General features: G+C 37.0%; 2 protein-coding genes across 2 annotated transcripts; one reads left to right on the forward strand and one right to left on the reverse strand.

Moving 5' to 3' along the window:
* Positions 1 to 292: 292 nt before the first annotated feature.
* On the reverse strand, positions 293 to 10,344 carry ak3 (adenylate kinase 3). Its single transcript, XM_005799658.3, has 5 exons — positions 9,890 to 10,344; positions 5,637 to 5,756; positions 5,212 to 5,384; positions 3,401 to 3,519; positions 293 to 1,594 (listed from the first exon to the last, which is right to left on the reverse strand). Exons 1-5 carry the CDS (start codon positions 10,035 to 10,037, stop codon positions 1,483 to 1,485), a joined length of 672 nt encoding a protein of 223 aa, XP_005799715.1. The 5' UTR covers positions 10,038 to 10,344; the 3' UTR covers positions 293 to 1,482.
* A 4,681-nt stretch (positions 10,345 to 15,025) lies between these two features.
* On the forward strand, positions 15,026 to 23,336 carry rcl1 (RNA terminal phosphate cyclase like 1). Its single transcript, XM_005799657.3, has 9 exons — positions 15,026 to 15,238; positions 15,632 to 15,703; positions 16,086 to 16,261; positions 16,575 to 16,649; positions 16,776 to 16,900; positions 17,264 to 17,389; positions 17,484 to 17,640; positions 21,545 to 21,648; positions 23,166 to 23,336. Exons 1-9 carry the CDS (start codon positions 15,109 to 15,111, stop codon positions 23,317 to 23,319), a joined length of 1,119 nt encoding a protein of 372 aa, XP_005799714.1. The 5' UTR covers positions 15,026 to 15,108; the 3' UTR covers positions 23,320 to 23,336.
* The last annotated feature ends 24 nt before the right edge of the window (positions 23,337 to 23,360 follow it).

Below are 23,360 nucleotides of genomic sequence, written 5' to 3' on the forward strand. Positions count from 1 at the left end.
TTATTACTGAAAATTTTGTCTAATTTTTAGTGTCATATTATGGTGCTGGAATAAAGAGGACATTTGTTCAAAAGCTTTTTAGACATTTACCAATCAACCAAAACAAATATGGAGATGTGCATGATGTCTGGTTTTAGTCAATAAATGTGCATGTGGACCATTAACACTAAAATTGCCCAATGACACAGAATGACAGAATATTAAACTACTGACACAGATAGAGGATACAGTCCTGCTGTCAAAGTCAATAAATGGTAAACAATGAAAGAAAATACACATTGTCATTCAAGTGTACAGTACAAGACATTTATTGTGATTCATAAATATCTGAGTTGTACATGAAAAGATGGTTGTTGCACTTCAACAATGCATGGATGTGTTTAAAAAACCAGAATGACCACATACAGTACACTGCACAGAAGCATTATTAAGGCTTTTTCACAGGGTAAACATTAAGAACAATGTGCAAAACCTGCAAGCTCATACCTTTCAACAACATTTGACCCTGTATAACATGTGTCCATGTATGTGTTCATCTATTTTTCTGCTGTCAGGTCAGACTAAATAAATGCCAATTATCGCTCACAGGGAACGTAGTCACAACAAGGAATGGATGATGAAATTTATAAGAATGGAGTGTTTCAGAGGCATCACTTGTAAGACCTGAGGTGGTTGAAAGTAGCTGTTAAGCAATTCTTGTAAGAATGAAAAAATATCCATTATTATAAATGTCCATTTATAAATTACTTAAATTGGTCCATGATTAGAGGAAAACAAAGTGTTTAAAAATCCTGCCTTTATCAAGCTGGACAGCAGCAAAAGGCACATGTACATATATGAGAATCAAACCCAACAGCATGTTCTGCTTAAAGGAAACAGCCACTGCAGAAGAAATGGGCCACATTATACTGAGATGCACACTTGTTACACTACAAAAAATAGCCTCCTTTCCAGGATTTATGATTTTTTAAAAAGCTGCTGATGATGTTTAGCTCATGCCAACAGGCTGTGTGTGTTGGGATTACATTTAGAAGAATTATACCTGGTTTTGTTCGTGCCAAAGCAGTTCCTCCTGCAGCATCTTGTGGAATGTAACCCCTTCATGTTGTGCTCTTGCAAAACTTCAAGTTTGAGTCAGCTGTTAACTTCTGACTTCATAAAGGCACAGAGTGGACACACTAACAGCAAATGGTTAAAAAGATTTGAGGCACACACTCATCTGAGTTCTCCCCAAATTATTTCAACAACACAGAGGTTTTAAGAACATTTTATAAAAAAGACTTTTTTCTAACATAGGTAGTAGTCTTATTCTGTTTTTAGTAAAAGAGCTAGATCTTCATTTGCTAATTTAAGAGCTTTACTTTCAATGAAACATAATTCCTCTCTGCTCGACTACTATTTACATGATGCATTTTTGATTGGACGGTGCACAGTGTGGTTTCCCCATCAGTAAACTTCAGCCGTTCTTGGATTTTGCTGAGGCTAAGCAGCTCTTTGACTGAGGGAGGAGAATTTTCTGTGGAGAAAAGCTTCAACGTGCGGCCATATCTTATTGGTTTCTGTTCCTGTAAAGGTCTCCAGCACACCTTTACTCCTTGGAAGAGAAAAATAAACACAAACTCAGAAAAGTGTATTTATAAAGGTTGTCAAAAGTAAATGAACATATAATGCAAGCTTTATACTGATAACACAAACAAATCTGCTTGCACAAGTGTGGAGCTAATATTGTTGAAGGATCGTTTAAGGAAATTTTAGTATTTAGTCCTCTTAAGTTTACACCTGGCGTCAATTCAGGTCAACCTCAAGTGAACTCGAGCTATCACAAGAGGATTTCCTGGGAGTTACTCATTTGAATCCTTGAGCTAAAGCATCGGTTTGCAGACAGGTTACACTGGAGCAAAATAATCTCATTGCGCTAAGGTATCATTCAGGAGCGAGCATAACTGGAGAGAATCTAGAACAACAGTAACATTGCAAAAGCTGAATGTTGTCTTTTCTTCCAAGGACAACATTCTTTGGATGGAACTGAGGATTTTATCAAGTCGGTAAAAAAAAATTGACTGGGAGAAGTCTGGCATTATATGAAGAAAGGATGATCTGTTTGTTCCTCCATCAACGGATTGTAGAGAATTTTCAATATTAAACTTGTGTTTCTCAAGGCAAACCGTTTGCAAACTGCCAGTAAACAAAAAGAAGAAGAAGGCAGTGCGCTTGGAGGACCAGAATCTTACAAGCACTTCATGAGAGGAATAATTTAAGTTTGTAAATGACCTAGTACAAGTCCAGAACTAAATCTGTGAGGTCAGATGAAGAGGGTTGTGGAGAAAAGATATTCTCACAGTTAGTCTGATAGACCTGGAGAATCTTTGCGAGGTAAAACGGATAAACATTACCAACCCAAATAAACATGTTAAAAGTCTGATTTCTATTCATAATTGCTGTAAAAAAAAAAGAGTAGTATTTATTCAAAGAGTCTTCGACTGACTACAGGTGCATGCCACACTTTTCAGATTTCATGTGTTAAAAAAAAGGAACTGTTCCTTCCACGTTATGTTGGTTAGCCACATATTATATCTTAATGAAATACACTGAAATTTGTGGTTGCCACATTTTAATTTAAGCTGTACTGTACACTCAACATATTTCTGCCTACATGACATGAGGAGAAACACAACCTGAGCTGAACCCCCCCACCCTGCAATTCCCCTTGGGATGTGATTCTTAGGCAGCTACTTGGTCACTGGGTGTGGAGAGGTCAGGGTTCATTAGCTGTGACCTTTTACCTACATTTATGCATTTTTTCCCCTCGACTACTTGAAGCTCTATTGCTTCTAACCCATCCAGAGATAAAGCTAAAGGATTTTAATTATTCAGATATAGCAAGTGAAGCATAAATAAACTGTATCCTGGGTGCAATTCTTGAGAGAAATTATTTAAATTAGTTCACTCAGCCATTAATAAAGACTCACTTGTTCTTCACTTTCAGTGCTCACATGACTTAGGCCGATCAACGTGTGATCGTTTGTCAGGATAAGAGGAGCCGATTGTCTCTGGTTCTTCCTTGCTGAACTAAATGCAAATAAACTGTCTGGGAGCTTAAAAGACTAAAAACCTCATGGAAAAATCACAAAATCCAAAAGGTAAATTAATATGTTGTGTGGAAATTGTTAAAGCAGTCTGGTGGGTTTTGTGTGAACATTAGAAAAGCTTCTTCAATGTATCTTAAAAAGGTAGTTGAGGAAATTAATTGTTAGCAAAAATGTGAGATATTCTTTGCACACAATTTTATTTTAAAAAGAAAAATAAATCTACTGATAAAAATAACAATTGATACATCACTAATTCTAAACGGAACTATCTGAATTCAGTTTATTCTATATTTGATTTACGTTGCATCTACCTGTAGAACTCCAGGACGGGTTCTGTCTGGGTTTCGTAGGACTTCAGTCTCCGTGTGACCGTCTCTGGTCTGTCGTCATCTCTCTGAACCAGAGGCTCTCCTGTCACATCATCCAAACCCTGGAGAGAGGACGAGAAACATGCTGGCACTTTATGTATTTATTAATAACAATTAGACAGAATTGTTGGATATATTTGAATAAATGTGCAAATTGTGGGTGTTGCTGTAATTCATACCTATAATTTGTTATATCTTAGTATAATTGTGTGTAGTTAATAATAATAAGTTAATAATGAAAAGTAACTTATTTATTTTAAATTACATCATTTATGTAATTATTATTTACTTGTGATACCAATAATAATAATAAGAGCATAAGTATTTCATTTGCAAAATAATAATTTGCTAATGAATTTTCATTAAAAAAAATGTATTGTTAATGTTTTCAACCATTAAATAATTAACAATATATTAATTTCATGTATTTAATAATTAACCATAATAATAAGCCAAAAATGTTGAGATATAATTCTTTTCCTTGCTTAAGTTAGACATACTTATTTATTAAACAACTGATCTGCAGAGAAGAAGGAAAATAAGGGTTCTGACATCTCATTTTTCCAAGTCTTATTAAGCTAGAATAAAGAGGAAACCACTGCATATTTGGCCTCTTTGACCAAGCTCCTTCTGTAAACATTTCCTTTGCCAAACAGGAGCACTAGAAGCCAATCATGATGCACGTATGTGATGCTGCTCAACAATGAACAGGAAATCTTGACATGTGACCAAAGGAACATAAACTATAAATCATCTGTCCGCCTTCTGCTTCTAATTCTGTCTCATTTCTGTCACTTTCATGTCATGCATCATAATATCACATGTAGCACTCATGCTGCCTCTAGAAAAAAACTATTTTAAACCATTTGTCCAAATTTGAAAATTACAGCTTTTTACAGAGGTTTTAATGCATCGAGCAATAATTAACCAGTCATTACTGGCACCCGTGGTAAAGATAAGAAGAAAAAAAAAACACCTTATGAATGCATTTGTATAAGCTTCCATAAACGTTTTAGAAAAAAAAATTAACAAGTCAATTCAGTGGATAATTTTTAAATAAAAAACCCACGATAGATGCTACTTTTTTCAGCCAGTCTTCAAAATGGGAAAGACAAATGAACATCTGAATTCAGTTGCAGTCTTAGTATTTTCTTGACCCAAAACAACATAAAGGTGGAATATTTTCTACAAGAAAATAGCCACACATCTACAGTCAGAGTCATAATCAACCAGCTTAAAAAAGCTTGAACTGGCTTAACAAAGACACACTTATATTTGACAAGGTGGGGGAGGGGAATGTTCACCAAGTCTACATGACAACCATTTCCTTCAAGTCTCCAATTGCTTCCCTGGGGTGATGTTTTTTGCAAGTTTACCATCCCTTCATGTCTCATTGGATCGCTGGAAAGTGGAGGCATGTGGGGTTGTTTTTTTTCCCTCTCCGTATTTTACAGCAAAGCTTTTAACAAGGTCAGATTAAGTTGCCATGACAGCTGTGACCTGCTGAACCACTTGTCACTCTCCTCTCTCTGCCCCCATCTATATTCCACCTTTATGTTGTTTTGGGTCAACACTGCTCCTGGTCAGACATCGATGTTTGTTCAGTCTGCCTCTGGGAATAATTTCCCACAGACCCAAAATGAGCTTTTCTCAGAAATTAATCTACTTTTCTCATATTTGCACATTAAATTTTCCCCTTGGTCATTTTTATTAATTATGGAGTGAAAATCATATGACAGAGAGGGCATACTTACAGGAACTTTTGGTGGGTTGAAATCTGTATTATAGACTCTGCCGCTGGGGATGTGAGTCCAACGAGAGGTCAGCCTTTCTTTGATGGTCTGGAAAGGGACATTCAGGTTGATGACCGTATCTAAAGCGAAGGCATGATCGAGAGCCTCTGCCTGGGACACAGTCCGAGGAAATCCTGGGAATAAAAGACAGATGAACAGACGTGAGGAAGGCAAGCAAACTGAGGGAAAAAACCAAAATCTCCATGCAGATAAGTTACAATAAGGCAGCGGCTCTCTTGAGTGGTTTATCAATAACTAAAAATAACTGTTGGTGGCTTGCTTCACACAGGTCGTGTGATCTCAAACAGTCAATGCCGATAACGTGTTCCCCCTGCTATCATTTCCAAGAAAAGAAGCAAACGAAACAGACGAGCGCGGCCTCGTACCGTCAAGCAGCCAGCCGCTGCTGTCTATCTTCCTCAGGTCATTCAGGATGAGACGGGAAATGATGTCGTCAGGTACCAGCTGTCCCTGATCGATGCAGGATTTCATCAACAGGCCGAGCTCTGACGATGAAGATGGAGATTCGTGTGTTAGAAAATGCTCTTTTTTTCCTTTCATGGTATTTTTAAAAAAAATCAATCTCAAAGCTTATTTAAGTTATTTGCAAGGATCTGGCAAAGGTATTCCATCATTTGATAACACTTTTTCCACCTTTTGTCACATTTTAAATCTTGTAATTAGTTTTACAATTCAGAACCCTTTCTTCTGATAGTTAACATCAAGTAGAGCCCATCTGGTTCTAACTTAACCTCACGAGAAATGTTTTCACTTATAATTTAGTTATGGCGGCTTCACTTTAAATAAAACGTTTTAAATTGTTTTACAATTCACAGATTTTTCATTTCCAATTTTACTGTGTACCACTATTAAATCTAAACAGATAATTTTTACAGTATAAAGTATAGATGCACTGTGAAGTCCTCAGAGAAAACTTAAGTGGACAAAAAGCATCATGGAGACCAAGGAACACAGCAGACAGGTACATGTTTAAAGCACATTTAGTTTATCAAACGATATATCCAGCTTTGAGCATCTGACAAGCACAGCAACAGAAAATGGTGAGGGCAGCATCATGCTAAGGAATAGATTTCTTCCCAATGGTTAGTGAAGCTATTCAGAGCTTACAGGAGTATTAATGGAGCTAAATACAGAACAGCCCTGGAAGAAAACCAGAGGCTGCAGAAATGGAGATGGTTCACTGTCCATCCAGCAGGGTGATGACTCTAAAACACCACAAAGGTGCAAGGAAATTATTTGTATCAAGACATATCTATGTGACTGAATGATCCAGTTTAGGTTGAGACATAAATCTGAACAAGCATCTGTGGAAAACTTCAAACAAGATGTCAGATTCCCAACCAGACTAAGCCAGCTGTTTTGCAAAGTAGAACTTCTAGAGATATATCCCAAAACACCTGCTGCACTACCACAAAACATGGCTCTACGATTAAGGAAGGACTGAATATAAATACATGCTGCACTTTTCAGAGTTACTTTTAGAAGGAGAAAAAAAACAAGCCTGTGAATACATGTCCTTAATTATGAAATAATGTATCTTGCTCTGTCTTAAAAAACTCAATAAGATTAAAAGTTATGGTTGCAGGTGGTTTTGGCATCAGAAGCATCTGCTGGTTTCCAACAAATATGAAAGGCATTAAAGTCACAGTCCAGTGGAAAATGATTAAAAAATAAAAACCTCTTCTCAAAATAGCTAATACAATGACCATTTTGTCTTTATTAACTCAATTTTAAGGCACACAAAAGGACAGTTGTTACTGTTTTCAGCTGCTAAAGAGAAGTAAGCTCCTAAACATTTTTTTAATTGAAGCTTCAGTCCGCAAACAACCAGCCGTTAATCTGGCTCCTCAAACCTTGTCAAAACAAACAGCCGCCATATGGTCCTTTGTGCTGGATTTAATTTAGTAATTGCTGACTCCAGACCAGTCATCGGCTTTATGGAGACATTACTGTGGTGGTAAGATGACTTATAGCTCTTCACAAGAACAGCTGAGGTTTGGTTTTATGGCTTAAGACTAAACAATACCAACACTTGAATATGCTGAGAAGAAAAACGTTCCTGCATCTGCATCTTCAGAACTTACCAAAAAAAAAAAAGAAAAAAGAGAGAGCATCTCTACATCTTTTAAATGCAGAGGTTACACTGAATTTGAAAGATGGATTTGTGTTGATCATCAGTTGGCACAGATGATCATGCCTTCTCTTTTTTAACAGTGTAGGAAAGAATAAAGTGGATCGAATGACACCAAATTATGGTTGTAAAAGCTGGAAAACAACGATTGGAGTTTGGCTTCACAACAAGAAAAGGGCACATTTCACAACTCAAAGTATACAAGCATAGACGTTACTTGAAGTCATTTTTGTACTTAAAGTCATTTTTGTAAAGTCAGAAAAAAGATACAGAATTCAAGACAGTCACAAATTCTCAATTTTTTATTTCAAAAAAACAAAATAGTCCAAAGCACATGGTTATAAGTTGTAATTTGTCTTGACTGGTATAACAGATGGACAAAATTATTTATTAATGACTCAAAGAAATAATGATCAGTGACATGACTGTTTATGTCTTTATTAATAAGATCCCATACAATTATTTTGAGTGATTTGCAAAAGTAATCATGTCTCTTTTTTACATTTTTTCCCCTTATAAAAAAATGGGGGAAACATGAATGTGTCTACTGTTGTAACTCTAGCTGTGTATTAAAGGTCACTCTCCTCCAGAAAGGTTTAACATTTTCAAGTCAAACAGCTTTTCTCCCCGTATTTCCAGGTGGATATTTAGCTTTATCCACCATCTACCTTTTCTGGCACAATCATGTTTCACAGTAGAGACCGTGTTTTCAGGGGCAGGTACAGTGTTACTTTCCCACCACAGATAGCGCTTTGGATAGTTACAATAGCTGCTTTTCTGATGAATGCTCTCCTTGCCCACCCTCTCAGATCAGGTGGACGGCCATGTCTTCCTGTGTTTGGATTTGTGCCACAGTCTTCCCATTTTAGGGTGATGGATTGAGCGGTCCCCTAGGAAATGTTCAAAACGTATGACATTGTTTTATAACCTAATCCTACCTTAAATCTCTCTGCGGCTTTATCGGCGAGCTGCCTGATGTGTCCTCTGGTCTGCATGGAGCTGCTTGTTCGCTGACCTCCTCTTACAAACCTCTTTACACAAAAGCAGGATTTCTACTAAAATGACTCTGTTTACTATGAGTCTTTTGATTGCAATTGGTTGCACTGGATTTTATATAGGGATTTTAGGTTAAATATGAATAATTATATTCTTTTAAAATATACTAAAACAATATTTTTAGATTTTAGTTTGTACTGCATAAAAACCAAATAACAAGAGGACATTTGAAAGTATAAGGGCTGTGAATAGTTTTGCAAAGTGCGAAGGAAAGAAAAAACCAAGCAATGAGAATGAAGGACACTGAGAAGGTGAACCCGTTTTGTGTGTGTGTGTGTTTTGTTTTGTCATTTTCACTCGAGGAGGTCAGAATCCAACTGAAGGAAGTCATTTTCTCACAAGTCTTGCCGAAACTTCCTGACTCTGCTTCCGACGCGAGCATGAAGCAGTGCAAAAGGTCAGACTCGATGATCGTCACAACAGAAACTCTTGAAGTCTTTTTTCTCCCGGTTTTAAGGAAGCAGGTCAACAACCTGCACGATATATGCCTTTTTAATATCAAGGGCATTGATACAGGACTTTCTCTACTGCAATGCAAAGAGTTAGTACTAGGAAAAGTCTCAAACCAAATTTGCATTTCTCTGAGAATGATTAATGAGAAACTGTAGAACAATCAGGCTGGCAAAAGGTCAGTAGTTATAGTCAGAAGACTGGAGAGCAAAATTCAATCAGCCATTATTACTACTCATTTAATGACACTAAATATCGAGCAACATGTTTGATTTACTCAACAGAAACATTCCTGCAATACATAAATGAGAACTGACTAAATTTAACCCTTGAACTTAATGCATTTTTGCAGAGTATACATATTTAGTCCCTCTGGCCTGCATCAGCAGTTTTTAAGCTTTGCTTCAGTTTTAAAGGGTTATAGCTGCAAAACGTAAGACAGACTGGAAAACTGGGGAAATAAATGCACCATTGGAAATTTGCAGAAGACTCCCGATTCAGTGCAGATATGACATCTTCTCTGCCCCGATAATGATTTCTCTGTCATGAAGCTGTTATAGAAAGCTTCTTTATCACCAATCCTCCTACCCAGGGAACAAAAGTTCACAGTTAACACTTATCTTTACAGCTCTTGTTTTATGTTCCTCCAAGGTGAATTTAAGAAGAAGCGACCACCTTTCAAAGTTCAGGTATTTGGTGTAAATGTTTGCAGTACAAACATAAAAAGGACACCTTCATTACACTTGCAAACCTGTTTGACTTTAGCTTAACAGAAAAAAAAAAACTGTTTTATGCCACTGATCTGTGGTATGTAGCCGCAAGATAAGAAATATATAAGGGTGGTGCTCTTATCACAGCGTGCAGAACACAAGTGTCTGTATTCCACAAAATGAAAATACAAGGGAAAGTACAGTAGAAAGTACATTGGGTTTGAAAATCTTAATCAAGCTTAAAGATAAATTGCTTGTGGTTTTAACTTACCCGTTTTATCCTGGATGTTGGCTCTTAAAATGTCCCCACTAGACATGTGTTGCAGTCCAAAACTTTTGATAATGCGCGCAGACATCGTTCCCTTCCCCGATCCCGGAGGTCCCATGATGACAGCACGGATCATTCTCTGCAGAACCATAGTTCCCAACAGAACTGCAGTAGAATTCAGAGGAAAATCACCCGTCTGGATTGCTCCAATCAGACTAGATCGAAGCACGTAGGGGAGAGTAGACTGTTGGTTTTTTTCTCTCCCTTGCAAACTACGCAACAATGGGGCGAGTCTTAAAGCAGACAGTGTCAACCCACCCTTTTCCCTGGGCTCTGCTGAAGCTAAAAGGAAGAGGAGGAGGAGGAGGAAGGGAAAGAGGAGGAGAAAGAAGACGAGAGCCAGCTCAGCCTGCAGAGGCAGATGGAGATCTGCTCAGAAGGACGACGCGCATCGTGCAGGAAGTCAATTTCTCCCACTCGGCTTGTGCAGAAACTGTCCGTGTCACTGCATTTGCTTTAATGGCGATCCATTTATTGTATAATGCGGTTATATAATTGGTCTGCCGGGGTTAAAAACGCTTTTTGGGAAGGTAGCGTTGATTAATCCCTTCAAACCCTCGATCGGACAAACCTGCAGCTTTGGAGGGAGGTTGCACTAAAAAGTCCACTTGCTAAGTCCCATTCACAAGAATAATTGTTGAATAAAATATAAAAGTTCTGTTTAAGCATTTGTTTTGTGTTGAACGCCTTAAAAAATATTGTTCTAGCCACGCCCATTCAAATTTAATGAATGGTTAAACGAGACAGCCTAGTAACTCGGTGGCGGGTGCGCTCCTTCACAGTCATCCGGGGGATGGACCGGGCAGAAGTAACGATTAAGTGGAGTGGAAAGAGTCTTCTTCTTAAAGGGATAGTTCAGAGTTGTTAAAATTGGGTCGTAGTAAAAGGTTAATATCTTATAAATATGCAACTGTGTAACTCTACTGACATCATATCAAGTCGAAGCTTTCCCCCCACTACTGACAGGAGCTAAAAAATAAAAAAATAAATCACTCTAACAACAACCCCAAACCTCAAAAACATCACAGCAGTTGATGCAAGAAAGATCAAATTTAAAATGATATGGACCCCTAGGCTGCAGCAGGTTTTGGTGAAATATCCACAAAAGAAAAACAATTATGAATGCAATTTACAGTATATAGTCCTACAAATTGGTGTTTAATGATTAATGCATGGTAGATTACGTCCTTGGTCTGTAGCTCTATGTTGTCCCCAAAAGATTTTACAAAAACTTTAGAATTTTCAAATAGTTGAGTTGTGTTTATATTACTAAAAATCCAAAAAATTAATTCAACTCATCTGATATGAGTCTATGAGTTTTATAAAGTGCAACGTTAACAAAACACACATTTCATATTAAAAAAAAAAATCCCTTTAAGCCATTTTTAAGGTGTGGCCCATGTTGCAAGTACTAATTTTGTTTAACCTTTAAGATATTGTCTCTTTTGCTTTATTTTACCACATCACCAATGATACACAGAGAGATCAGAATATCATAAATTTCTGGTCAGACTTATTATAAAAGTAATGTTCTGTACAAAGCAAAGGAAATGTGTACAGTTTGATTAAAAACAATTTCTTGAATTTTCTTGTGCTTTTTGGGGCCTGCCATGCAAAGCAATGGCAGGAACCTATTACTCTACACCCAACAAGCGTCTCTTTATTATTATAGTTCTTTATTTTTCTTCCGTAACCGTTAATGCGGCTCATACCGCTGGGTGCACACCTACAAATGAGGTATCAAAACGTGCAGAAAATTCACGCCATTGTTGCTATTACTTTTGGTGGGATTTGGGCTTAACGTGGCGACATAATTCGCAAAAAACTACGAAAAAAACCCCATTATAAGTCAATGGGAAAAATCCTGGAAATACCCTATTTTTGAGGATTTTCTGTGTCGTCACTAATTCACGTAGAAATGCCATTCAAATTTCATTTTGTAGATACGTCTGTGATCTCTTCGAAAGTGAAGACGGCTCGTCGATAACAGTTACGGTTTGTCCACAATTTGCCTCTAAGCGACCCAAAGTTTCTCATTTTTCTTCAAATTAGAGTGACAGCCCATCTCGGTTCATATCTGGGCACAACATTTCTTTCTCTCATCACTGTAAATGCTCTGAGTGAGGTACAGATATGAATCTCGGGACTATCGCAGAAGACACATTGAACTGTCATACGCTTAAAACGCTTTTCGAATATGTATTACGGTTCCCGAACAAGAAGGATTTGTTTCCAATGCTTTTTTTCAGTAAAGTGTGTTTGCTCAAACACACTTGTGTGTTTGAGAGCTCACAGCTCAGAGCTCACACCTGCTGAGACCATTATTTGCCATAGCAACGGAACTCAAGAGGCTATTGGCTGCTGGTTAGGACTACGAATACGCATCACTGTAGTTCTATCCATAGTGGAATACTCAGTTGAAACAGATCAGGACTGAGAACTGGCCTTTAGAACTACTGCTGCTATGGGCTGTATATAACTGATTTAACTCAGTAACTGTTACACATGGGATTAGTTTGGAACTTTAAAATGGAGCATAATAATAATTTCAAAATAAAAGCCTTGAATATTTTTACATCAGGTAATTGCTGTTTTTGGCTTTATTTGACGTCTTCATCCAAAGCACTGTTACACATGGGATTACTTTGGAACTTTAAAATGGAGAATAATAATTTCAAAATAAAAGCCTTGAATATTTTCACATCAGGTAATTGCTTTTTTTGGCCGTATATGACTTTTTCATCCAAAGCAATGTTACACATGGGATTAGTTTGGAACTTTAAAATGGAGAATAATATTTTCAAAATAAAAGCCTTGAATATTTTTACATCAGGTAATTGCTGTTTTTGGCTTTATTTGACGTTTTCATCCAAAGCACTGTTACACATGGGATTACTTTGGAACTTTAAAATGGAGAATAATAATAATTTCAAAATAAAAGCCTTGAATATTTTTACATCAGGTAATTGCTTTTTTTGGCCGTATATGACTTTTTCATCCAAAGCACTGTTACACATGGTATTAGTTTGGCCCTTTAAAATGAAGCTTAACAAAAATTTCAAAATAAAAGCCTTGAATATTTTTACATGACATAATTGCTCTTTTTGGCTTTATTTGACTTTTTCATCCAAAGCACTGTTACACATAGGATTAGTTTGGAACTTTATAATGAAGCATACTAAAAATTTCAAAATAAAAGCCTTGAATATTTTTACATGACGTAATTGCTCTTTTTGACTTTATTTGACTTTTTCATCCAAAGCACTCTTACACGTGGTATTAGTTCAGAACTTTAAAATGAAGCATACTGAAATTTCAAAATAAAAGCCTCAACATGCCCCTGAGGTTAGTGCACCGCCGCAGGCAGTGCAATAATATTATTCTGCATTATCTGTTTCTCTCAGGTTAGGGAACTGCCTTGCACAGCAAGGCAGTTCATTAGCATTAGCATTTTAGCTTAAATAAGCTATTAGCTATTTATTGGACTTATTAGCCATGTTTAGTATACTGAATGGAGTAAGTCCATTATAGAGAACATCCTAGTGATGTCCCACATGCTAGTGACAGCAATGATGCTAACATTAGCATTTTGCTAACTACTTGCGTTTTCAGCATTATATAACTGATTTAACCCAATGACTGTTATACATGGAATTAGTTTGGACCTTTGAATTGAAGTTTAACAAAAATTCCAAAATAAAAGCCTTGACATATTTTACATCAGATAATTGCTCTTTTGAGCAATAAATAACTGATTTAACCCAATGACTATTACACATGGGATTAGTTTGGAACTTTAAAATGGAGCATAATAATAATTTCAAAATAAAAGCCTTGAATATTTTTACATCATGTAATTGCTCTTTTTGGCTTCATTTGACTTTTTCATCCAAAGCACTGTTACACATGGTATTAGTTTGGCCCTTTGAAATGAAGCATACAGAAAATTTCAAAATAAAAGCCTTGAATATTTTTACATGACGTAATTGCTCTTTTTGGCTTTATTTGACTTTTTCATCCAAAGCACTCTTACACGTGGTATTAGTTCAGAACTTTAAAATGAAGCATACTGAAAATTTCAAAATAAAAGCCTTGAATACTTTTACATCAGCTACTTGTGTTTTGAGCATTATATAACTATTTTAACCCAAGGACTATTACGCATGGGATTAGTTTGGCCCTTTGAAATGAAGCATACTGAAACTTCCAAAATAAAAGCCTCGACAACATTTTAAATCGTACCGAACGGTGCACGTCCGCCTCGCTTAACGTTCTTGCGGTTCTCCGCGTGCCACTGGTGACGTCGCGGTGTTCTTTGGCGTCGACGCCGATTTGTGGCGCGACGACGCCGGGCCCGAACCCCACGGGCGCGCCTTGGCAGGCCCCGTCTAAATTTCTTCCGAAATTTTCTAGTTTACTTTACTGTTTTACCCTGACCTCAAATCCTCTCAAGAGAGTTTAAATGTTCATAAAATAGTGTTAGCAGAAAGTGCTTTTGACAATTTGTTGTTGTTTAGGATGGTAGAAATCTGCACCCACTTCATGGTGACGACGGCTCTTTAAGAGAACTGTTAAGAAAATAAAAGGAAACCGAAGTTGTATTGCGAATTGTCAGTCGGGTCGAGCGCAATTTCACAGTTCTTTGGGCCAAGAACTAAATCGATGCTCTTCTCTTTCAACATCTACATCACATTGTTTTGTTAAACATTATCTATTTTATTTATTAATAATTAATTATTTATTATTTATTTTATTTATTAATAAAAATAAATATTTAAATATTTATTAATAAAAATATTATTTTATTTATTAATAAAATAGATAATGTTTTAATCGATTTAATCATCGGTTATGAAACCTTTAAAAACATTTCAATTAATTTAAATAAAAAAAATAGGTAAACAAAAAACAATTCTGGCAATTCAAAATGATATTGGTACTAACACTATAACAAAAACCTTTTCTTCAGATTAAAGTCACACAATGAGTATTTTTTTTTAAAAGTAGCCCTTTACCAATCCATGAACCATAAGCGAACTTCAGCACCGTGTTGTGGTACTCCGTTTTACCCTCCTGTCTTGCCGTACTCCCCCTCCTTCTAATGTCTCCCTTGCACAAACACACGTGGATTTTTACCTACGCCAATAACCAACAACAATAACATGGCAAGCCACGGACTGACCTACGACGGCTGCAATTTCTTCAGACAACGACTGGTTCTGTCGACTCTCAGCGGGAAGCATGTTAAAATAAAAAATATCCGCTCCAGAGACGACGAGCCGGGGCTTCGCGGTGAGTTACAGCCCTGCTGTTAGCTCGCAGGCTAACGGGCTAGCTGCTACGCAGTTGGGAGTGTGTGTTTATAACAGGTAGTCAGAGAGGGGAAATTATGGTATTCTTATGTGAATTACATAAAACTGTGGTCAATATTATTACAACCTTTCAAACAGTACTTTCAAACATATTTTTCGTCACATTTTTAACGTTATTGTATTTAAATATTAGTACAATTTTACATTGCTTAAATGAAAATAGTATTACATTAAGAAACCACAAATTTGTTAGGAAAAGAAAAAAAAACTTTTTATGCGGGTTACTCTGTTAAACATAACTTTGTCATTATTAACCCCCTAACTGGTCGATTAGTTGGTTCTTGTAGTGCAATTTTCTGTTTGTTTATTCTAGATTTTGAAGCCAGTTTCATCAGACTTCTCGACAAAGTGACCAATGGCTCCAGAATCGAGATTAATCAAACTGGTAAGTATTAAAATACGTGCTGATGCTGATACTTGTTACATCTGAGACCCAATAAGAACCAGACTCTGCAAGAGTAATTCATAAATGAAGAGCACCAGACGAAAAATCAGCTTTGCTCTGTGTTTTTTGCATTCATACATCTTTATATGTCAAACATTTGTTTTTACTCTGTTCTTACTGTTAACAAATAAAGAAATTCATAAGAGAATACTGTTTTATTTATGTTTTTCTGAGCAGTTTTTTTTTGTTAAATTACAAATATAATGTAAAAGCTCTCTTTTGCTGGTACTTCTTGTCTACTGCAAAGTTTAAGTTTTTGCTAATAATATCTTAACTGGTTGCCGATACATTCAGTGATGTTTTTTTTAACTTTCTCTACCAGGTACTGTGTTATTCTACCAGCCTGGCCTGCTGTATGGCGGCCCTGTGGAACATGACTGTAACCCCCAGCGTTCAGTAGGATACTATCTGGAGGCTTTGCTCATGCTGGCGCCTTTTATGAAAACTCCTCTTAAGGCGACGCTTAAGGGCGTCACAAATGATCCCACTGACCCAACGGTATGCTTAAACATGGTTGAAGGTTTTTGTACACCTTTTTAATGATATTATTAAAGTTCCTGTGCAGTATGAAAAAGTAAAGCAACACAGTAGGAGTTTGGTTTCTTTGTTTTTCTGGTCTGGATATGTATGGAAAGCAAAGATAAACAATTAAAAATATTGGAATTTTCCAATTTTATTCCTTGTATCATCATGTTTAAATGTGCATCTTTCATCTTTATGCCTTGTAGACATGTCAGCTTCTTGAAAATAAAGGAGTCCTATACTGCATCATCTTATCGATGTTATGATCCAATTTCTCTGCATCTTGTAGGTCGACTTGTTGAAGTCCACAGCTCTCCCTCTAATGAAGAAGTTTGGAATTGATGGAGAGGCCTTTGAAATAAAGGTGAGGACTTTAGGTGTGCTCTAGCAGGAACAGGGTGGCATCTTTTGCAGGAAAATGCGTTTGGATGTGAAGCAGAAACCTGCGCTCAAGCTTTTTCTCACTTTCTCCCTGCTGCTACTCCCTCAGGTGGTGAAGAGGGGTATGGCGCCTGGCGGAGGAGGGGAAGTAGTTTTTACATGTCCTGTCCGCAAAACCATCAAGCCAGTCCAGCTGACCGAGCCGGGAAAGATCAAGAGAATCAGAGGAGTGGCGTATCCTTCTCAAGCTTATTTTACTTATTTACTTTTTATTATTTATGAATAAAACATGTTTAGCACTACAAATTAAATACATTTGCAAAAGTTGCATATGTGAGTAGTTGCCAGGAAAAATATTATTCAAGTAGTAAATTAGTTCCATGTCTTATTTTTTGTATCTAAACACAATGGTCATGATGCACCAGAGTGTTTTTCACTGCTACATTAACCTAAAACTAAGTTTATTAAGATAACAGGAATTATTTGTCTGGTTTTTGGTCTTTTTAATAAAAAATAAAATTTCAGTTTTGTATTTGAACGATTAAAGCATAAATTTACTAAACTTCTCCTCGTAGCTCTTTGACTTTCTACACTCAGATATTCGGTTCGAGTTTCTCCTCAGATGGGAAACCGGATTGTGGAGTCGGCCAGGAGCGTCCTGAACCAGTTCCTCCCTGACATTTACATCTACACAGACCACATGAAAGGAACCAACTCTGGCAAGTAAGTCTCTGTTAATGCAGCTTACCAAAATGTAATTTCTCCTTCTCTCGACCTTCAGTTATGGAGAGGATGTAATTTGTTTTCACGACTGCAGGTCTCCAGGATTTGGTCTGACGTTGGTGGCAGAAACGCTGAACGGCTGCTTTCTCAGTGCGGAGATGTCATCCACACCACAGGGACAAGGAGACCCTGTCCTGCCTGAAGACCTTGGGAGAAATTGTGCCAAATTGCTCTTGGAAGAGGTGTACCGGGTATGATTTTTTTTTATTACTCATGTATTTTCACATTGAACATGAGTCCTCAGTTATTTTAGAGTGGTTTGTCTTTAAGAAGGAAAAAGGTAAGTTTTTTTGTTTTTTTCCCCCCCAAAATTAAATGTTTTACAAAGTAAACACATTCTTTAATTTAAAAACTACATAACTGCATGGTAGACATTCAACAATTTGGATAATAACTTCACCAAATTTATTAGTACTTAGTTTTATGAAGTATTTTTTCCTAAATAAAAACTCTTTACATAAGAAGTTAAAGTTCACAGTACATGCTAACCATGCTACATACATAGTATTATGATTGTGCTGAATCACCAACAGTCATGTTGTGGCTCACCGTCTCAGCGCACATGGTTACATAAGAACCTTCAGTGAACAAGCATCTCATTCCGTTGAGGATCTTTGCACCTAGGGTTGTTTGCTGGGTTGACTCAAAACAGGTTTTCTTTGTGCTTCCTCCTTTTTGTATGTAGACAAAACCTACAGGAAGAGCAGCTCTGTAACATAACTGAGGTATATTATAAAAGTAGAAAAGCCCCATTCTCATAATATATGACTGTAATTAAAATTCTAAAATTTTTGTCAAAGATCGGTCAATTCATTTACAATTTAAATTCTTACTATTGCTTTTCTGTCCTGGAATACTGAAGCTAAAAACTTTTCTGCTTGCTAACAGAGAGTTAGCAATCTCGCACATATAACAAATAAATAATAATATAAATAAATATAATATAAACTAAACAATTATAAATAATTTGCCTCCTTTCTTACTTTGACAAATGAAATACAAATTTTATTGGAAATACCAGACATGCATGAGCTGAACACATTAAACTCTCTGCAACATTTGCTGCCTTTGTTTACCCGCATTCTCTGGTAATGACTTGTCTGCAGATCAGCTGAGAAACTGTTTTGCAGCATCTGTGCCTCTTTTCCTAAACTTTATTATGATGGTAGCTCACAAAATGTTCTTGTATGTAGAGGAAGATTAAGTCTTGATTGAGTAACATCCATTGGCTGGACACAAGGTTTCCCAGCAGAACATTCTCCAAAGCTTTGCACTTTCTGCACAACGCTGCCTTCTTCCTATAGTGTATCTTGGTTTGATGTGAGGGGTGATGTCTGAATAGACACTCTGCAACGTCCTGTGCATTTTGATGCCTTTCTCTCTAACGCAGCTTCAGCAATTTAATCAATTTCAGCTATCATTGCTGATCTGTTGGATTGTTAGCCTCTCCCTCCTCAAATGCAACAATGAGCCTTGGGCATAATGTTTTGCCTGATAGAATGGGCAGTAAGATTGGAAGACATTTACTTGCACAATATCAGAATTTATTTTTATTTTTTTTCCGTTTTAACACAGTAACATATTTCTGAACTATTACTGATTTACCGTATTTTCCTGACATTTTTTAGCTTATACAGATAAGTTAAAATGAAACGCATCACTCCAGTTCATCTGTCCATGTTCGCTTCAGCTCGTGTTTAGCTTTTCTTGTGGCTGCAGTTGGAAAGGTTTAATCCTTGGTCCACGCCCGTCAGTATTGATCACCATTTAAGTTAACACATCAGTCAGAAATTAAGATATGAAGAGGAAAGAAAATATATCGTGGGACCAGCCAGAATTTGAAATAAAAACTGCCACTTGTCTGGAAAATATAATATATGTTATGAATGCATTACTTTCAAGTGCAGCATGGCATTTAGCAGATTCATGTTTTCATTGAGGTTTTACACTATCATTCAAACTCTGTCAGAGTTTAACCGTTTCATTTATAGGAGGCCTGCCTGTGAGCTTGATGAGTGAAGCTGATCAGTGTTTGTTCAAAGATGCTTGAAAAACCAGGAATTCTCAACTCGAGATAAAAGAAAGAAATGTGAGGTGGAATGTCTTTCCACCTGCATGTTTGTACTGCACTGACCACTGATGGAGATAACTTGCTTGTTAAATGTACGTGCACACAGATCACCTCGCTTGGCGACGGGGTAAAATAGGCAGCTTCCTCCGAGCGTTTACAATGAGATTCTGTGTCTTCGGTGTTCCTCCACACGGCTGCAAGACTCGGGCCTCTCTCATCGGAGCCATGTGAGTCCAGTTAGCTGGTCAGGGTAGCGCTGATTAACTCTGAAAGAGGAATATTGTTGAGGTCTCCTCTTAAGTCCAAGCGACAGAATGCAGAGCAAACCAGTTTCTCTTTGCTGCCTTCTAGAGCGGTAAGTTTGGAAATGTTTCCGTTTTGAAAAGGCTACAGCTGCTGTAAGAAATTTACATTTTACAGTTGAATATTTTGTTTTGTATTATTTCCACAAGGTTTCAAGGGAAATGAGCAACAGAGAGGGTGTCTGTAAAAGCTGGTGAAATTCTTATTGGAAAAGTTTGTTTTGAAATTTAAGGAAAATTTTCAGGTTTGTATTTAGGGGCATGCCTGGGTGCCCTGCATGTTTCTGTTTGTTTTATGGTTAATGAGTACAGTCAGGTAGTAGTGGACTGTCCAAACACTGTGGACAACTTGTTTTCTAAGGCAACCTCAACACTCAACAGGAGCTGATGTAAGTGTTGCACTCTATTAGATCTCGACTCTTAGTGTGGGAATCTTATTGTTTTACATCTGCTTCGTTTTTACTCGGCACAATCTTTGTATGCTTAACATTTATGCTTTATTTGAACATAAAGCCATAAATTGTGGCAGCAAATTGCAAAGTTCGCATTAGCAAACAAGCTTTTGGCTTTAACCTATTGCAGTCATTTCTGCTCATCAGTTAAATATTAAAAGCTGCCCTGCTGGTACCATATTTACACATTTGATTAATTTCTCTGCATATTTGGATGTTAGCTATATTGTTTTGGTCTCTGCATTTAAATGTTAGGGTTTTTATTTCCTGTGTCTGTTGAGGAAATGGGTCACATGTCGCTCTGAGGACTTAAGGGACTTTTCCATAAGTCACTTTCTGGAGGCTGTTGGGCTCCTGGGACATTTAACCACATCCGAAAGGCAGGCGGGGTGTGAAAGTGGCAGTTATCCATTCAAGTGTTGCATCTTGTTTCTTAGTTTGCTCAGCAGCTAGGTGCAGATGCACAACTTTCCCAGGAATTATGTACTTTTACTCCAGGTGAAAAAGGTAAGCCTTTTAGCCACTATCACGTTTTTAAGCTTACAGTTAATCTTTAGCAAAAGGCTGAACATTTATTTTTGCAGTTAAACCCATCTTTCTGTCAAAATGATGGAAGCAGTGGTGCATGGGTTTCAAGTTTGCTGATGAATTCAGTTAAAACTTTGGCCCTGTCGACAATGCAAATTGTGTAGTCATCCTTCCACAATGTTTTCAGTATTGCGATTACATAATCGAATCATAATTCTGATGACAAGCTGTCACGATGCCACAGGACTGCACGACTGGGCCAAAAAAGTTCCTCAGAAAATCAGATGCACAAAGCACCAAAAATTTGGAGTTATACTAAAAGCTGCATGGCGGCAGGACAAACACGGTTTAGAAAATACACCAGGGTGTGTCCAGCTGTGTACGACCCTCTGCTTGTGGATTGAAAATTGAAAACTTTCGCACAGCTCTTGTTCACGCACTGGTGCATGTATTGACTTGAATGCACAGAGTGGATCCTCTGTCTAATAAATGTCTCATGTGTTCAAGATGTGAAGAGAAGGTGGGAAGATTCAGGGGAAAATTACACATTTACCAGTAACAGGATACAGCCTTAAAAGTGTGTTGTTAGAAAATGACTTGCTAAAATTTTTTTTTTTCTTTTTTTGTCTTAAAGCTCAGATTCCTTTACAGGACACGCTTCTTTCTAAATATCCCCACCTCTATGACGTACTTTGCTGTTTTTCAGTGTTTAAAAAATAGCTTTTTTTTTGGATCCCTGTAGGGCGGCTGTGTGGATTCATCCAATCAGAGCCTGGCGCTGCTCTTGATGACCCTTGGCCAACAGGATGTGTCAAAGGTTCTGCTCGGACCCCTCTCACCATACACGTAAGTAGCTGTCATCCAGTACTTTGAAAACTTGTGTACATGAAAAGCCTCAATTTTCTGACCCTTTTACTGCGACGAAAGAACCTCCGTTCTGCAGGTAGTTACTTTTCTACTTGATCTGGTTTGGTAGCTAAACTCTAAAAATAAAAACTTGGCACTTTTCACTGCAGTTATTTCTTTTCCGGTACGTCTCCACCAGCTTTACAAATCTAGAAACTGAAAGTTGATTCATTGTATTTTGCAAATTCAGGGGAGTGTTCTCAATATCAGTTTTTACGACTTGCCACAAATTCTCAGTTGGATTTAGGTCTGAACTTTGACTGGGCCATTCTGACATGAAAACATGCATGTATTTACCATTTCGTCATAGCTCTGGCTCTTAATTTTAGTGTTGTCCTGCTGGAAAGTACAAGCTTTGCTCTTTAATTCTGTAGCAGCTTCTAACAGTTTTCTTGGAGAATTGCTCTGTATTTATTTCTGTCCATCTTCACTGAGCAGTTTGGCTGAACTTGCTGAAGAAGAGCACAGCATGATGTTGCCATCTACAAGGTTTTCAGTAAGAATAGTATGTTAAGCGTGAAGTGCAGTGTTACAGCACCTCTTTCATGAATTATCTGTGAACTAAGAAATTTGCAGTTGTGCCATACACTTTCCATTTTTTTAGATGGACAAAGAAGTTCTTTAGGATATTGTTTTATAGCCTAACTCTTCCACTACTTCATCCTTGAATGGCTGTTCACTAATGTTCTACAGCAAAGCTCTGAGGTTTTCGTAGAAGTGAGATTTCATAACAAGTGGATAATTTAAATGTTCTCTGGCTGGATTTTATTTAAGGGTGCCAGTGTAGAGGGGAACGACTACAAATACAAACTATATTTTTCAAGTTTTACTAAAAATAGACTTTTGTAAATCATATATAATTTTCTCCCACTTTAGCATTGTGAAGCACTGCAATATTGGTGTGTCACATAAATCTGTAGTAAAATATATTAGTTTGTGGTCATAATGTGACAAAATGGGGAACTTGTTCAAGGGGTATTAATAATTTTCCAACATCTTTTTAATTTTTGTAACAAATATGACTGACTTAATATTTAAAGAGTGATCTGTAAAGTCTTATGTTTCAAAAATTAAGTTTAAATTTATATATAAGTCGGTAACAATTAGTTTAAATGAGAGGAGGAACTAAAGCAGAGTTCTAACTGAATTCCTCTTCCAGTCTTTATAAGGAGCGAACTATGAACTGTCCATTTTCAGCTATCATGGTACCGGTGCTGTGTTCCTCTCAAGTACAGTACTATGATAACTGAAGATTGGCAGTGCCATCACAAAACACTCTTCATTTTACTCAGGTAAGGTTGAAAACAGATTGTAAAGGTATAATTTTTTTTTTATGATAGTACTTTTGTTTGTTTCAATGTTTAGCTGTAAAAAGTTGGATGTAATACACAAGAAATAATGATGTAGTTGTTTAGGGCTCAGTTGAAAAACAAAACTGTCTTCTGTTTTTCCTCCAGGATCGAGTTCCTGAGGCACATCAGAGATTTCTTCCAGATTATGTTCAAGATCGAAGTCCAAACGCCTTTAGACGATGAACGGAAAGGTGGAGATAAAGTTCTGATGACCTGTGTTGGGGTCGGCTATAGTAATATAAACAAAACTGTTAAATAAAATCTTTTTTATATACATGTTGACTTGTGAATTTGTTTTAT

Source organism: Xiphophorus maculatus, chromosome 8 (genome assembly GCF_002775205.1).
Source record: "Xiphophorus maculatus strain JP 163 A chromosome 8, X_maculatus-5.0-male, whole genome shotgun sequence".
NCBI lineage: Eukaryota > Metazoa > Chordata > Actinopteri > Cyprinodontiformes > Poeciliidae > Xiphophorus > Xiphophorus maculatus.